The 17,728-nt window shown below is 47.2% G+C and overlaps 1 protein-coding gene across 2 annotated transcripts in view; it reads left to right on the top strand.

Annotated features, from left to right (window-relative positions):
* The first annotated feature begins 11,024 nt into the window (after positions 1-11,024).
* RNF157 (ring finger protein 157) overlaps positions 11,025-17,728 on the top strand; it is a 117,354-nt gene continuing 110,650 nt past the window's right edge. Inside the window, exon 1 of one of the 2 annotated variants that reach the window (XM_037809312.1) lies at positions 11,025-11,295. In XM_037809312.1, the coding sequence (XP_037665240.1) occupies positions 11,208-11,295 (88 nt within the window). In that variant the 5' untranslated portion in view covers positions 11,025-11,207. The remainder of the gene's footprint in view (positions 11,296-17,728) is intronic. The other variant, XM_037809311.1, reaches the window with a different exon arrangement.

Below are 17,728 nucleotides of genomic sequence, written 5' to 3'. Positions count from 1 at the left end.
CGGGGTCACGAGAGGCAGAGAAAGGCCTAGGCCCAGCCCAGCCCGATGCCTTGCTCTCTTCACCACCACACCACCTGCCTCCTTACCTGCCGTGCTCATCGTCACCTCCGAGGGCAGCACAAAGTGCCCCTTCCAAACCGGAGCTCTCAAAGGTTTCCCCTGGGGGTGCTTAAAATGAGGGAGCCCTAAATGGGATAAAAGAGGCCCCACTGTCTTGGGCAATTATGAGGGAGAGGGGTAGAGACCTGGCCTTCCCAACCCCAATTTCCGCAGTACCTTCCGTTCCTATCCCTTCCCCATCCCCTTTCAGCTCCTTACTGCCCTAACCTAAACAGAGTGAGAAAACGCATGTGTTCTCAGGAGTTGAAGGCCACCACTCTCAGGCTCTGTGCGAAAAGCTTTGTACACCTCTGCACACCTCATCTCACCTGCTCCCAACAAGCTATGAGGTATCAGTCCTGCTGTCCCTCTTGCTATGATGACAACGTTCTCTTTTCAGATTATTTACGTAATACGTGCTCATTGTAGGAGATTTGTAACATAAGAGAAATTTAAAATATCATTTTTAATTCCATCATGTGGGGATAATTACTGTTAACATTTTTGTGGCTCCCCTTTCAGCTCTTGTTAAACTCCTTCCTTCCCTCCTTCCTTCCTTCCTTCCTCCCTTCCTCCTTCCTTCCGTCCTTCCCTCCCTTCTTCTCACCCTCCCTCTCTCCTGCCTTTCTTCCTTGAATTCTTATTTCTTTTTTTCCTACCATTGCTCCAAGATGCCAGGACAAAAAGACCAGTGGCCTGAAGAGACAGACAGATGTTGAGCGATGGAGAGAGAACAGGAGAGGATGCAAGTGTCAGGACAAAAACACAAAGTGAAGCAGGGCTCATCCACTTGGCAGCTGGGCTAGGCTGGACCCCAGTGATCCCTAAAGGCTCAGGCCCAGGAGGTAGGAGCTCAGGTAAGGGGAGGTGGGACACCCTCCTTCTCCTTTTTGGGGACTTCTAATGCTGTTGCCAGCTTTTTGTCGGTGGTGGTTTGTTTTATCTCGACCAGTTTTTCACTACTACGTTTCATTGCAAATTTACTTTCTACTATATGGTGGTGTACGTAGACCTTGCCTCCAGCTTCTAAAGCATTAATTTTGTTCTAGTCTTTTCCCTTGAAGAGGAATGGGACTTACTCCTGGAGTGCTACTTTTATTCCAGACAGATCCCAGCCCTCCCCTGTGATAATAGCTGTCATCTATTGACAGCGTAGTTTGAATCCAGCTCTGAGCTAAACTATTTACTTGGATTATTTCTTCTAATACTTATGACAACCCAATGAGGTGGAGAGTATTATATATCCCCATTTAACAAAAGAGAAAGGCAAGGAGGCCAGAGAGGCCAGAGGGGTTAAGTGACTTGCCCAAGGTCACTCATCCAGCCCAGGTGGAGCTGCGGTTTGAATCCCAGCCTGTGTGTCTGTCTCCAGAGCTGGGGCTCTTAAATTTCATATACTACTTTCTAGTCCTTCCCACCTCCTGGCATCCACCTTAACTGTCCCGTAGAGGGACCAGAAAGATACAAAGCTTCTCTGTGTTGTAAGAAGCAGGAAGGTCAAAGCTAATCCCTGGGTGATGAGGTCATGCTGGCTTATGCCAGACTATGGTTTCCCCAGATGTCATGTGTCCCACAAGGGACAAAGGCCACACCACTCCCAGGGTAGTTACCAGTATTTCCCCAAAGCTGCACTCCTGGCCTGGCCTGTACGCGCTGTCCTGTACCTGCCAGCCCAGAGATAAGGCAGCCCCACCTCTGGTTGCTAGGTGTGTTTTCTGGCAGGTGAGTCCCTGGCAATCATTTCAAAGGGATACTTGGCCAGACAAGGGAGGTTGGGTCTTGCTGAGGGGAAGGGAAAGGGAGGGCAGAGTGACACCTCCCAAGGCGAGGCCTCCTCCCTGGGAGTCCTCCACTGTCTGCTAGGACTCGGGCCTCCTGGCCATCCTGGAGAGGAATCGGCCCACCTGAGCTGAGCCACCCTAGCTCCACCCTTGTGTCCAAAACATGGGAGGCCTGTTGCTGTGGCACCTGCTGACTTCAAGTCTGAGGCAGCCTTTTGCAATGTGAGAACTAGAACATACACTAAAAGTGTGTCCATCGTGTCCATGCATAGTACAAGGAAGAACAGACCATCACTTATGTAGCCCACACAGAATTTAAGAAGTCCAAGGCCAAGATCTTTGAAGCCCCCTGTATGACCCTCCCCAAATACATAGCCTCCTTTCCTCCTCAGGGAGAATCATAACCTTCACCTTTGTTTGAGTCACTCCCTTGCTTCTCTTTTTCATTTAATCCAGATGAATGTATCTCCAACAAAGCACTGTGGGCTGCAAGGCTGAGTCCATTGTGTAAGCAGCTCGCCTTCTTGCCAAGCCCAGTTGCTTTCCCCACTTCACTCTGGTGCTTGAACTCCATGGAGTCCCCTACCAATGTGAGGCATTTATAGCAAGGGCTGGCTTTCGTTTTCTCTTTCCCAAGATCTGACGGCGACTTTATCCAAACTGGCAATTGTAAGTTATAAGGAGGTAGTCTGAGAAAGCTCCTTAGAAGAGGGAAAACTGAGGCTGGGAAGGATTTGGATAGATAGAAAGGAAAAGGAAAGGACTTTTTGGAAGAGGGAGCACTGTGAGCTGAAGCCCAGCCTTCGGAATGGCAGGGCCCATTTGGGGCATCGCTTGGAGGCAGGGGCAGGTGGGCAGGGGAACGTTTGCTTGGCTGGGTAAGGGTTGGAGTGGACATGCCCTGGGCAGCGGGGAGGACTGTGGTTAGTATCATTTCCTTAATGCCCCAAAAGTGGCACAGGCCTTCTCAGGTTGGCCCAGAAATTCCCCATAATGATCCGGTCAGGCTAAGTCGTGTTGTAGTAATGTCTTACTTCTCACCCAAATGAAGTTTGCAGCAGTTCAGTGACCCTCAAGAAAAACTGCCCTCTGGTCCACCATAGATAGTTACAAGCTACCTTATTGTAGCTCAGAGTTGGCAAACTGTAGCCCTTGGGTAGTTTCTGTAAATAAATAAGTTTATTGGAACACATCTAAGCTTACTCGTTTACGTGTGCTCTATAACTGCTTTCCTGCCATGGCAGAGCTGAGTCGTTGCACTATCTCTAACTTCCAGAGTCACCGAGGGAATTTAAATTGACTAGGACTCAGCAGAAAGGAGAGAGATGTTTAAAAAGTCAAGAGTTTCCGGTGAGATGCTGCCTGAGGTTTCAGAAATTTTCAGGAACACAGGAAGCCAGGGTACATCAACAAAAAAACCCCACCAAACCCCAAACAACAACAACAACAAAAAACGGAAACTAGCCCTGGAAGAAAAGAATTTGTTTAAAATAAGGCCTCTGATGGTTTTGCGAGTTTGGCAGGGTGAGGACCCCTCCTCCTTCAGGAACGTAGCACCTCCGGAGGGCTGCTTCCTAACCCCCAAGATCCCAAACCACACTGCTTATTCTTTGGACCCAGCTGCCCTGAGGACGGGGCCATGAATAACACACGGCCACTGTTCCGCATAAAGAGGAAGGAAGTATTTACTGAGAACAAGGGCACTGGGCTCCACGCGACAGATCTGGGAAACCACCAGAATGTGCTTCATCAGTAACAGCATCGTACTGTGCTCTCTGTGACCAACATGTCCCGGGGCCTGGGAGCAGTCAGAGAAAATCCAGTGTACTGCCCTCGGGGAGCTTCCAGAGCAGAACTGACCCACTGACCCAATTGGGTGCACAGCCCAGTCGTCGGAAGGGATTGAGCCACGAGACAGACTTGCCGGGGCAGGGCGTCTGTCCAAAGTGGCGAAGGCAGTTCCAGAAGCACATGGTTGCCCGCAGCTCTGCCAGAGCTTTCGAGGAGAAGTTTCAGGCCAAAAGGGAGCTTCACAGAAGAGAAGGAGAGTTCAAAGGGCAGGTTGAGAAATTGGTCCTAATTCAGATAAGGAGATAATGAAGAAGGAAGAGGGGTAAACATAGACAGGCAAGTTGGAGAAGGGGGAGGGGAGAGAACAATCGAGAAGCCCCTCACGCATTGCCCTTTGCCACTGGCGCCAGTCCAGGGGGAGCCACTCTGTTGGCTTCCCTGCCAGGCTGGTGGGACAGGCGGTCAGTGACCTGGCTCCCAGGGTCAGAGCTGGGGCCTCGGACTCAGACAAATCTTAAGCAAGCTCCTTCTCCTCCGTCCTTTGTCAAGCTTCATTTTTCTCATTCCAGAAATGGGAACAACTTATTTCTTAGGGTTGTTTTGAAGATTAAATGTGACAATTCATTCAAAAGTGCTTGGGCTAAGACATCACTCAAAAATGATTGTTCTTAATAAGTATTAAACAGTCATTTGTTTAGTGAGTACTCACCCCTGAGAAGAAAAGCGCTCAGCCCTTCTGGGGGAGTCAAAGAAATGTAAGACCAGGAGCATGCTGGTAAACTAGCCATGGGGAGTAGGGTAAAGAGCCCATTTGCAGCATTTGAAGTTTCTGTTTCCCTGTAAATAATCCCATTCTGGTTGATTTCAAGCTACCAAGGATTTAGCAACTGGCGGACAAAATTCCTGAATATTTAACAATCAGCTAGTTAGCAAATGGCACAGCCAGAAGTTAAGAATGGCAGATTCCCTCTGACTCACAAATACACACCCTTAGTCTGGAGCGGGCTGATGCAAACCACAAGAACTAGAAGGGACCCTAAACCGCCATGTTTCCTTCTGATCCAGTGACTTTGATTGTTGTACTTCGGGGAAAAGAGGGGACAGGCTGTCTTTTTCTCTGACCCCTTGCCAGACATGTGTGATGGGGAGATGTGTTCCTGGCATTTTGGGTTCTAACGACCAGGGAAAGGTGATGTCTCGGGCAGGGGGATAACAAACCCCTGGGCTCTGCCTACAGTGTGGGGCATGCACCTGTGTCCCCAATTGTGCAACGAAGACAGGAGGTGCTGAGGGTCTTGAAAGTGCACCCTGGCTCTGAAATCCTGGGACTCTGACTTTAAAATTATTTTTTGGAATCAAACCACTATGTAAAATAATTCCTTTTTTATTTTAAAAAGTTAGTATTTCTTGAGCACATGCTGTGTGCTGTGTGCTATGGGCTTCATAGCCTTGTCTAACTTAATGTTCAAAACAGCCTTCTGCTCTTCTATGTTCATTCACAAACAATGAATCTTAAACTCAGAAAGTCTTAGAAACTTCCAAGACATGCAGCCATAATGGAAAAGAGGTTTTGAACCTAGTTCTGTTTGACTCCAGAGTCTTCTCTGCCTTTTGCCTTTGGAGACTGGGGACATCTGCATGTAATTACCAAATGAGTGCTACAGAAAATAATTTGTTCAATAGGACTTCAGAGAAAGAAGAGCTTCCTCATGGGCTGTGGTTCCCAGAGACAGTATCATGGAAGAGGGAGGTTTTCAGCAGACAGAAGGGGGGTAGGCACAAGTAGAGGATTTTTTTTCTAGGGGCTAAAACATGAACGGGTATGGATGATAAGCTGCACTTGGGGTACCAGTGGGGATGTATTGGGAAAAGCAGAGGGAGGAAAGGACTCAGGGATGAAGTCTGTCCGCTATAAAGTAATAGGGAGCCATTGAAGGTATATGGGCAAGGAGAGTGATGTGATGGACAGTTTCCTATTAGGGAAGTCTGAGGAGTGATTTTTTAGAATGGATGAGAGGAGGGAAGCTGAAGAGGTAGAGAAACCAGAGAAGAAGCTATCCATCTTGAAATATAAAAGATAACAGTCTACCATTAAGTGATATAATCAATATACACCTCATGTTGCATAAAAAAGAGCTAAGGCCTCCAACACTTTACTGTGAGAACCACATCAGTAAATAGTATCTGTTTATTACTTTGTCAGCCTCAATCCATAATATTTCAAATGACCCATAATAGTATCTGTTTATTACTTTTTCAGCCTCAACTCATAATATTTGAACCACCAATGAGGATAGTGGTTATCACTTAAACAATTAGCTCAGGAATAAATGTGTCCTTGTGAACGAAGGGGTTGACTTGTTGATCTGTGGTGGACTTTAGCCCGCACTCAGGCTTTAGCCGGGGCACAGGTATGAGTGAGCATATGATGTTTTTCAGCTACTTGCTAAGAATCTGCCCTCCCAACCATGCAGGGGCTGTTCTCGTGCCTCTGTTTTCATTTGTCCTTCAGTTCCTGGGCCTGGGAGGAGTCAGGGGACTGATGAATTAATTCATGGTTCACTCTGTGAAGTCTGACTGCAGTTTCAGAGGAGTAGAGGGAGGGTAGAGAGAGATTTCTGCTGAGAAGCATCACGGTTTTCTTACTCTGCACAACTTGAGCACAGTTATTGATAACTTCTGGGCGAGTGCATTTATTGCTTATAGGTACTGTTATTGCAACAGCTGAAAATGCACACATAGCTTTTTCTTTGAGCCATCTTGTCCTCTTACCCCAGCTCTAGAAGACAGCCCACTGCAAAAAAAGAAACCAAAGTGACAGCACCGGCTTACCATTGCGAGGCCCAGGGTTCTGCGTTTGTTGCCAGTCCCTTCCCCTCTCCTGACTGCGGCTGCTTCATTTGTCGGGTGAGGGGGTTGGTGACTGGATGGCCTTGAAGGCCCTTTCTGGATCCAATGCCCCCAGCCAGGACAGGCATTTTCAAGAAACCCGAGAGAAGGAGGAGAATTTGTTCTCCTTTTATTCCTTTGATCTTCTAAGTAACCGCAGCTGAGCATTTGTTTTGCTAAAGAGAGGCCTGGGGTTGTCACCACATGGACTCTTCCTTCTGGTCTCTCTGGGTAGGAGAGACAGAGGCTGGGCTTTTGTCTGCTGGTCTGTCTCCCAGGTAAGGGCAGAGGGGCGGCTGAGTCCCCGCGGGGCTGTAGTGCATTCTCGCACTGGCGTTGCCTTGCAGCATGTGCAGGCCCCGGGGTGGGTGTGGGGGCTGAGCTCAAAACCAAAAGGAGGACAGGACAGATGACCAGGAAAAATGAAGGCAGACGTGAGTAGGCAGAAATGAGCTGACAGGGTCTGGTATTTGATAAAAATGGTCTGCAACTAACCTAAACTAAAGCAAAATAAAACTGACTCTCTTAATTTCTTCAATCTCGTCCTTGAATAGAAGTAAATGTCTTAGGCCCCTCATTTCTCCAAACACCCGATGTCTGGGCGGTAGGGGGAGGCAGGCGAGTTCCCCCAGTGACAGAGCAGGAGGCCACCGGAAGTTTTACACCCCAGGGGCCTCACTGGCCTCCCCCAGGCCTGGCTGGCAGGCCTAGGCAGCATAAACCTCATCTCTCATTTTGGTCTTTAACTTGAAACGTAGATTAAGGAGCTACAGATCCAGCTGAAGTCTGCAGCCATTTGAACAGTTCTCCATTGTCAGCTGCACACAGCTAAAGGACGAAGTTAACAATGAGGAATTCACATTTGGCAGGAAGCAAAATATGAAAGCCGGACTGCTGGCTTCCTAATGGACAGGGTTGTTGTCCCTCAACAGAGAGCCTGAGGCTGGCCGGAGGGCAGTTTGCAGGGCTGTCAAGCGTTTGGGACCAGGCCCCTCTGTCCACGTGAACCTTGCTCACTGATCTGCAGCAGGATGACAAATTGCCTGCTGGTGGCGTTTGGCTTTAATCCACTCACGCCTCAGGCCCTTAAAGCCAAACACCACCAGCAGACCGAGCACTGAGAGGGATCCGTGCCTGGCTTTTACTGATCTGGCTCTGTCCTTCGGAGAGACCCCACACTTCTCGAGAACAGCTAGGGCTCTTATCTTCCTATCCCCGTGGCAGGGCAGAAGGGCCAAGCAAACAGCCAAGAAGGGGCTGGCCTCCCTGTCACAGCTCCTTTAGGTCACCCAAGTGTTTCCTGCCCGCACCACTGCCTCCTGGAATGCTGAGCTGCAGGGCAGCGTCAGTCAGCCTTTTGCCTGCAGGTTCTCTCATTCCTTCCTGCTATAGGAATCTGCAGGAATCGTTGAAACGGGTGGATGCATTACAAGAATGGAAATGAACACCTTGGGCTGAAACCAGGACAGCCCCAATGAGCAGAGTTAAAAGCTCAAAGGGACTCACTGACCTAGAAATCATCTGTCCCGGTGCCTCCCCCACAACCTTCTCCTTCCTGCTTTAGACCCAAGGTTAAGAAGAAGGACTCGGACCTGATAAAATACCTGGCTTTTACCCTCCTGCCTTCTGCGCAGATGCTTTGAGGAAACCCCTGACACCTGGAAATGCTGGGTTCTGCTGGGATTCCCCCAAGGGCTGCGTCCACAGCAGGGCGCTGGTTAGGATTCTGGGAGGCTATTTACATAAAGGACACATGGTGTTTGCATGTGATTTCCTCCTGTGCACTGTGCAATCCATCCCCGGGCCATTTTTCAGGTTAAAAGCATTTTTATGGCTCTTTGAATAGCAGTCACTTCTGGATTTCTCCTCTTCTCTGTGCCCCTTCTCCCTCAGGCTCTCCTTGGCCCAAATCTCCCACAAGGAAGCCAAGTGGAGCCCAAAAGGGCCAGAGAGGAATGCAGAGACTCAGCTCCTGCAGAGATGGCTGCTCTAAGGGCTTGGCTGCTTTATCTTGCCGTTGCCCTGGGCACTGGCAGAGGTTCTCTTTTCCAAAACAATAACGCTATGTGGTTACACGGTAGACTGTGGGACTCTAACTCAATTCACAGAAAGTCTCTTTCATCTAGAAGTTTCTCTGAGCTATCATACTTTCCTCTTCTGCCTCTTGACCCTGGGTCATTGCTACTTTTTTAACCGAGCCTTGACTCACTTCATATCTTATTGCTTCTTGCAACAGCCAGTGAGGGCTGTATTATTTTACAGATGAGGAAACTGAGACACAGCTATTAAGGGCTTAGTCCAAAGTTAAGGACTGGTTAGGGTCTTGATTTGTCCAAATCAAAGTCCAGTGCTCTTTCTCGGCCTCATTTTCTTCAACTTAACATGGGAGTGTTAATAGCACCTATTTCATGAGGTTGCTGTGTGGGTTAAATGCTTTCACATGTGTAAAGCATTTAAAATTGGCTTGTATAAATAGAATGCTCAATAAATACCCACTAATGTTATTGTGCTATGGCTTGTTTTTCTTTTCTATTCCAAGCATTGGACTTAGGACACTTTTGTGAAAGACGAAACCAAGTTGTTGGCTTGGAGGGTGTTATCCAAGATGGGGAATGGAGCCCAGGTTCCCGTTTCCCAGGCTCAGAGCAGACCAAGGTGGGACCAGAACAGATTCCTTATAAGCAATAGGACTGAGCCACAAACCCACCTGGTCCCAGGTAGGACACAGAAACTCTCAGGAGTGGATAAAACCCATAAAGGCGAGGGATGGCCCCTTTACACAATGCTGAGGGCAGGAGGAACATGGGCCTCTAGGCAGAGCCTGGGATTATAAGTCAACATTTGCCTCTGGATGTGCCCAAGGCCTTCTATTTTTGAGGTGGTTCCAGATGGTTCACCACTTAGACTTTACCTTTACCCAGCCATGACAAGGTAGGGTCTGTGTGGTGGAAAGAATATCAAGGAGGACACCCAGTTCCTTCCCACAAGTATGTCTGAAAGCTTTCTGGCCAGGAGATGGAGAGCGCTCTGAATTCAGCACCAACGCCTGGTGCTTGGAAGAGGCTGCAGGCGGTTCCTCTGGGGCAGCTCAGGCCCTCCTCAGCATTCTGTCAATGTGAAAGGACAGGGATGGGTTCCTGCTATCCTGCCCACCTGGAGAAAAACCAAAGCAATGGGGCACAGGTACCTTTGGCATGAGGAACAGGGGCTACTACTGGAAAGTGGGGGATGAAAAATGTAAGATATAATCAGGAAATAACTAGACTCTATGAAAAGACTTGATAACCCTAAGCAAGGGGACTAGATACCCCCAAAATGTACTTTAAAAGTTGTTGAATGGATAAAGGGGAACAGGAGACAGTCATGATCTAGTGGTTGAAAGCTCTCAGAAAAAAACACCAGACCCACAAATAAAATAAAAGGTTTAAAAAACTCATGCCCATAATTGAGCTTTGGAATGACGGCTTCTGCTGGTCCAAGCTTCCCACTGTTTCGTGTGTATTTTTTTGTCAGGAGGAGAGACCCCCTCCTCTGCCTGGTCCATTTCCTTTCCCCTGACTTTTCTCTCCTTAAGGAAGCCTGCAGTCCTTTCCAAGGTTTCCAGGATCTAGTCAGAGGCTGAATATCTTGACCTTATCTTGAGTTGAGGATCTCCTAACTTGAGTGCCTCTTGCACAGCCCAAGGGATCTATAAACACAAACTATGTATGAGACACGGTTCTAAGAGCTACGTGGGCGGGCTGCCCAAATATATCCTCCTCGCAGGGCAGCAGCATTACCTAGTTCATCTTACCGACCCCTGGGGTCTGGGGTTGGCAGACGCTGAGGGCAAGAGAGGTGTCAATACCACGTTATCCTGGGCTCCCGGGACGCTCCCCCACCCCAGGACTGCTACAAGCTGAGGGGCTGTTGGGCGAGAACCCCTTTGTGGGGTTTCTGGTGAGGTACTTCGGCAGATCCTGACGGGCTAGGCGCTGGGGAAAGTTGCCTCCAGGCCGGGAAGCCGTGGAGGGCGGGGGCGAATGGCGAGCCAACCCCCGGCGAGGGCTGCGCGGTAATCTGAGCCGGGGATAAACAGGCTTGGAGGGGGCGATGCTCCCTCGGCTCCGCGCGGCACTCCTCCCTCCTTTCAGCCCCCGCGGGTCTGGGCCCACACAGGTCCCGCCGGGGCAGCCCCTCGGCCGCAGCCCCCCGGCCGCAGCCCCCGTACGCGAGCCCCCGGGGCGGCGTCCCCGCGCGCCGGCTCCGGCCGCGACTCCCCGCGCGAGGCACGCGCCCGGGTTCCCGCCGCAGCCCGCCGCCCATTGGCTGGCCCGGCGCGGTCCCTCCCGCTCCGCCTCGCCATTGGCTGGAGCCGCCGCGGTCCCCGCGCGCGAGCCGCCGCTGACATCACGAGGCCTGAGGCGGCGGCGGCGCCCCCGGCCCAGCCCCGCAGCCCCCTTCGGCAGAGGCGCCGCTGCGGTGCCGGGCGGAGGATGGTGCGCGGCGCGCCGGGGTTTCTCCGCCGCCAGAGCCGCAACGCCGCAGCAGAGCCGGCCGCGGCGGGCAGCCGACCCCCGCCCCGGGCGCGGGGCGAGCGGCGGCGGTGAGGCGCGGAGGGCGGCGCGGGCAGCCGGGACGCGGCCCGGCGCCGCGGCCGCAGCGGCCATGGGGGCCCTGACCAGCCGGCAGCACGCGGGCGTGGAGGAGGTGGACATCCCGTCCAATTCCGTGTACCGCTACCCGCCCAAGTCCGGTGAGGGCCGGGCCGGCGCGGGGGGCGGGCGGGGGCCGGGGCTTGGAGAGGCGGGCGGAGCGGAGGGAACGGCGCGGGCTGCCCTTGTGCTGGGGGGCCCTGGAGTCGTCGGGGACCCAGTGGCCGAGCTCGCTCCAAAACGATCTTTGAGGGTGGGAGGTCCTGGAGAAGGACTGGAGGAGCGCTGAGTCTCTCCCGCACCCAGGCGAATTAGCGAGGGGCGCTTGGGGAGCTTAGGCGGGGTCACCGAGGTCACCGAGGCCCTGCTCGAGCGGACGTGAGCAACCTCCATTGTAATCTGCCCCGTGGCAGAGACGTGTGCTCGGTGGGCACTGCAGCTCCGGAGGAACTGGAGCTTCCAGTGTCGCGGGCGAGGTGGCACCCCGTACTGCCCGGGCCCAGGGCCAGGCCGGCCGCCGAGCTCCGCATCGTCTTCCTCCTCGCTCCCGATTCCCTCTTGGGAGCTGAGCGGTTAGGTGAGGCGGCCTTGGCATCCGTAACAGGCACCTGTACCAGGTGCCGTCCCTGCTATGCCGCCTCCAGGCCTCTGGAGAGGGGACAGGTGCAGGTTTGAATACGGTTTCTCCTGGAAAAGATTTGATGCCCTGCTGGAGGGTGGAGGCCGTAAATACTTTTTCAGTGCTGTTGGTGCTTTTCGAGAGACTGTCGGAAGAAAAAAGTGTTTGGCAGAAATATTTGATAATCTCTAAGTATTAGAGATATGCAGAGTGTCTCTTCGCCGGAGTGTCCCTTCGCCAGAGTAGCGGCAAGCCTGGGTTTTGGAAGGGGGATAGCTCTGGGACAGAGGAGAGGTATTTAAAATGTATAGGAGTCGTATGTTTGTTTTCAGAACCATTCATTCAGTTAAAAAGGTAAATGTCTTCAGCCTCTGGGTTGTGGCATAAGCATTGGAGGTGGAGGAGGATTTTGACAGCAAAGGAGAGAGGATCACAAGAAGCTGGTTGGCTTATTTGAGCACCAGCCAGTTCTAAACTGCTGGTGCCTAACCTAGCTATCTGCTCTTAATTTTTTATTGCCATTTCCAGGACTTTCCTGGGGCCGATGGCTACCGACTTCTGTTTGGCTAGGAACCTCATGGGAATTTTGGTGATCTCGGAGTGAGGTGTAAGAATTGGAGCGGATGTGTTTCTCTTTGTTGGTTGAATAAAGACAGGCTAATACGATGAGCTGCTTTCTCAGCAGTGTGTCCAGTTTCTGCCAGGTGAAGGCAGGGACCAGACAGTGAACCCACATCCCTGCCGAGTGTCTGGCAGAGCTGTGTTCCTCTCTGCCTTTGTGCCAAAGAATTAATCCTTGCAGAGATGAATGTGATTAAGAGCTATTGTAGATGAAGTATCTTAAGATAAAGTGGTGGATCATGAGTATTTTAATAAGACTCTGGCTAATTATGACTGTTTGAAGCCAGTACTAAAGAAGATCTGTGTTTTGTTTTTATTGAATAGGCAAAAATATGTGGCATGTTTGTGGATTTTTTTTCTCAAATCACTTTGCTTTTATTGATCAGAACAGAGAATGTGTTCTGCAGACCTCGGAGTTTTCAGTTGAGTTTTCTGCCTCAAGAGAGTATTTGCTCTTCCTACATATATGAGAATTAACATAGGTAAATCTCTGGAATGCTGTTCCCCAAAGGAAATTAGTACAACTATGAATCTTGGATGAGGCTAAGAAAAGGATAATTTTATTTTGATTGAAACTTTTCTTAATCTACACCCTGGTACCCTAGGGTTTTAAATAATCCTCCCCACTCTACCAATCTTTTAAAAGTTTTACCTAATTATAACTCACTTTTAAACTGAAGTTATGAATCTTTACAGCAAGGGGACAAAATTATGTATGTTGAACACAGAAAATAAAATCGGAAAATAGGAATCAGAACATCCGTGTCCCAGTCAGTAAACCTTTGCGTACTTGAAAATGTGTGAACTTGCATATGTGCTCTAGTCTACAGGCATCTCTTGTCCTTCACGTGATCTTTAACTCGATCTGGATTTTTATGGGATTACAGTATTTAGACCTGGAAGGAACTGCAGTGGGAATTAGGTCTAGACGCACTTATTTCACAGGTGAGAAAATGCAGGCCTGGGAATGAGCTGATATGGTCAGACCGCACAAGTTAGTGCTCTTTTCACTGTACCAGCTGCCGCCGCCTTTCACAAGGAATTGGCTTCTGAAATTGGCCTTGATGATTTGTGGACTCGAGGCTCTTCTGTGTTGGAACTGAAACAAAACGCAAAGGCATTGTCCCTGTTGAGGAATCAGACTAGGTTGATTTGAAGATGTTTCCTCCTTATCCTGGGTACTGATAAGTGGACAGCAAATAGCAGTCAGCTTTCCCCAGGCTGCTCGTTCTAATCCAGGTACTAAACTGAGACCACCCCCTGGCTCAGTGGAGAGTCTATGGGACAGTTTTTTTTTTAAATTCAGTTTTATTGAGATATATTCACATACCATACATCATCCATGTTGTACAATCAGCTGTTTACAGTACCATCATATAGTTGTGCATTCACCACCCTAATCTATTTTTCAACATCTTCCTTACACCAGAAAGAATCAGAATCAGAATAAAAAATAAAATTAAAAAAGAACACCCAAATCAACCCCCCCATCCCACCCTATTTTTCATTTAGTTTTTGTCCCCACTTTTCTACTCATCCATCCATACACTGCATAAAGGGAGTGCGATCCACAAGGTTTTCACAATCACACAGGACAGTTGTTTTTAAAGGAAGCACTGTCATCTGTCCCGATAATAGTGGCCACAGAGCCTCATAGAAATTGCTTTCCTTTTCTTTATTTTAATTTTGTATGTACATTGAACTTGAGGCATTTAAAAATTATCAAGAACACCTGATTTAATATAGACACATATTTCAAAATTTAAGAGAATGAAGAGGCTTACAATGAAAGTCTTTTTCTCACTGTTGTACATCCTCTCCGTTTCTCCTTCTTCCCCATGTATTTCCCATTCCTATGTAATCACTTTTATTGGTTTCTTTGGAATTCTTCCCATTTTCTTGTGAATGTACAAGCGTAACATGCTATTTAGACTGTTCTGGAACTTTTCTTTTTTTTTTTCATTTTTACAGATACTGGAGATCATTTAGTGTCAGCTCCCTATCAGAGTTTCCTTGCTCTGTTTTAACAACTGTATACTCTTCCTTTGTGTGCATGTTCCATCATATTTCAAACAACGCAGAATGAATAATCTTATATATATATGTATATCCTTAGATTATTTTTAGCTTTGCTAATAAATGCATGAATATTAATCATTTAAGTAACAGAATGGTGGGAGTTAGTTTCTGTATAATAATTTCTATATTCGCATAGAAATTTATAGCAGTATTCTACTGCATTTGGTTGTGCTTTATAATTTTTGAGTTAGAGGCCATATGTGCTTTTTATTTCCTTTTCTAAGACCTTTCCTTCTTTAAAAACCCATAATCACTTGTTTAGCAAAGGTATGGTTTTGCTGAGGTGGTTGTTTTGGTTGGTGAATACCCATATTTTGACAGGGTTGTCCACATTGATGAAAATTATTCGGCTTGTTTTCTCTATCCAGAAAGAAATAGGCATTCTATAAACACAATTTAAGTAATTTTAATTAAGTCCATGGTTAACCTAGTTAATTTTCCTTTATATGTTTGTGCAAATTGGAAAATGGTAATTCATTTTGCATAGGTTTTAAGAGGTAAACCTAAACCCTCAAAAGTATTATGAATCAGAGTCTTGAACAGTAACGTCATCGTTCTCTAAATTTTTGTTATATTTGAATATGCATATGCTTGTCAAATGGGTCTGTCATATGGCAAGACCAGTTTTGTAAACCATGGATTTACAGTCTTTGCCTGTCAAATAATTATGAAGGTTTCTCTTAGCTTTTAGGAACGTCAATTTAATATTAATTTTGAAACCAGGGACCTAAAAATATGGAACTTAACTACAGAACAAAGACTATGTGGTTCTGGCACAGTTTGATTGATGCTTTAAAATTAATTAGGTTTCTGAAATTCATTAAATGTATCTACATTTAATACCATTAGAAAAATCTAAATATTGCTCCATTTAATGATGGCAATGTCGAGATCAAGAGTTCAAATGACAGTATTATTCCTTTTTTTTTTTTTTTAATTTTTTTTAATCATCATTTTATTGAGATATATTCACATACCACGCAGTCATACAAAACAAATTGTACTTTCGATTGTTTACAGTACCATTACATAGTTGTACATTCATCACCTAAATCAATCCCTGACACCTTCATTAGCACACACACAAAAATAACAAGAATAATAATTAGAGTGAAAAAGAGCAATTGAAGTAAAAAAGAACACTGGGTACCTTTGTCTGTTTGTTTCCTTCCCCTACTTTTCTACACATCCATCCATAAACTAGACAAAGGGGAGTGTGGTCCTTATGGCTTTCCCAATCCCATTGTCACCCCTCATAAGCTACCTTTTTATACAACTGTCTTCGAGATTCATGGGTTCTGGGTTGTAGTTTAATAGTTTCAGGTATCCACCACCAGCTACCCCAATTCTTTAGAACCTAAAAAAGGTTGTCTAAAGTGTGCGTAAGAGTGCCCACCAGAGTGATCTCTCGGCTCGTTTTGGAATCTCTCTGCCACTGAAGCTTATTTCATTTCCTTTCACATCCCCCTTTTGGTCAAGAAGATGTTCTCCATCCCACGATGCCGGGTCTACATTCCTCCCCGGGAGTCATATTCCACGTTGCCAGGGAGATTCACTTCCCTGGGTGTCTGATCCCACGTAGGGGGGAGGGCAGTGATTTCACCTTTCAAGTTGGCTTAGCCAGAGAGAGAGGGCCACATCTGAGCAACAAAGAGGCATTCAGGAGGAGACTCTTAGGCACAAATATAGGGAGGCCTAGCCTCTCCTTTGCAGCAACCGTCTTCCCAAGGGTAAAACTTATGGTAGAGGGCTCAACCCATCAAACCACCAGTCCCCTATGTCTGTGGTCATGTTAGCAACCATGGAGGTGGGGTAGGTGAATACCCCTGCATTCTCCACAGGCTCCTCAAGGGGGCACTACATCTTTTTTTTTTTTTTTCCTTGTTTGTCTTTTTTCTTTTTTTTTTTTTTTAACTTTCCCTTCTTTTTTAAATCAACTGTATGAAAAAAAAAGTTAAAAAGAAAACAAACATACAATAAAAGAACATTTCAAAGAGACCATAACAAGGGAGTAAGAAAAAGACAACTAACCTAAGATAACTGCTTAACTTCCAACATGTTCCTACTTTACCCCAAGAAAGTTACATAATATAGCAACATTTCAGTGAACTTGTTCCTACTACATCCATCAGAAATTAACAGACCATAGTCATTTCTGGGCATCCCCAGAACGTTAAATAGCTTATCTGTTCTTCTTGGATTATTGTTCCCCCTTCCTTAATTGCTCTCTACTGCTAGTTCCCCTACATTCTACATTATAAACCATTTGTTTTACATTTTTCGAAGTTCACATTAGTGGTAGCATATAATATTTCTCTTTTTGTGCCTGGCTTATTACGCTCAGCATTATGTCTTCAAGGTTCATCCATGTTGTCATATGTTTCACCAGATCGTTCCTTCTTACTGCCGCGTAGTATTCCATCGTGTGTATATACCACATTTTATTTATCCACTCATCTGTTGAAGGACATTTGGGTTGTTTCCATCTCTTGGCAATTGTGAATAATGCTGCTATGAACATTGGCGTGCAGATATCTGTTCGTGTCACTGCTTTCCGATCTTCCGGGTATATACCGAGAAGTGCAATCGCTGGATCGAATGGTAGCTCTATATCTAGTTTTCTAAGGAACTGCCAGACTGACTTCCAGAGTGGCTGAACCATTATACAGTCCCACCAACAATGAATAAGAGTTCCAATTTCTCCACATCCCCTCCAGCATTTGTAGTTTCCTGTTTGTTTAATGGCAGCCATTCTAACCGGTGTTAGATGGTATCTCATTGTGGTCTTAATTTGCATCTCTCTAATAGCTAGTGAAGCTGAACATTTTTTCATGTGTTTCTTGGCCATTTGTATTTCCTCTTCAGAGAACTGTCTTTTCATATCTTTTGCCCATTTTATAATTGGGCTGTCTGTACTATTGTCATTGAGTTGTAGGATTTCTTTGTATATGCAAGATATCAGTCTTTTGTCAGAAACATGGTTTCCAAAAATTTTTTCCCATTGAGTTGGCTGCCTCTTTACCTTTTTGAGAAATTCCTTTGAGGTGCAGAAACTTCTAAGCTTGAGGAGTTCCCATTTATCTATTTTCTCTTTTGTTGCTTGTGCTTTGGGTGTAAAGTCTAGGAAGTGGCCTCCTAATACAAGGTCTTGAAGATGTTTTCCTACATTATCTTCTAGGAGTTTATGGTACTTTCTTTTATATTGAGATCTTTGG

This window comes from Choloepus didactylus, chromosome 18 (genome assembly GCF_015220235.1).
Source record: "Choloepus didactylus isolate mChoDid1 chromosome 18, mChoDid1.pri, whole genome shotgun sequence".
Lineage (NCBI taxonomy): Eukaryota > Metazoa > Chordata > Mammalia > Pilosa > Megalonychidae > Choloepus > Choloepus didactylus.
This window is presented reverse-complemented; position numbering and strand designations above follow the sequence as displayed.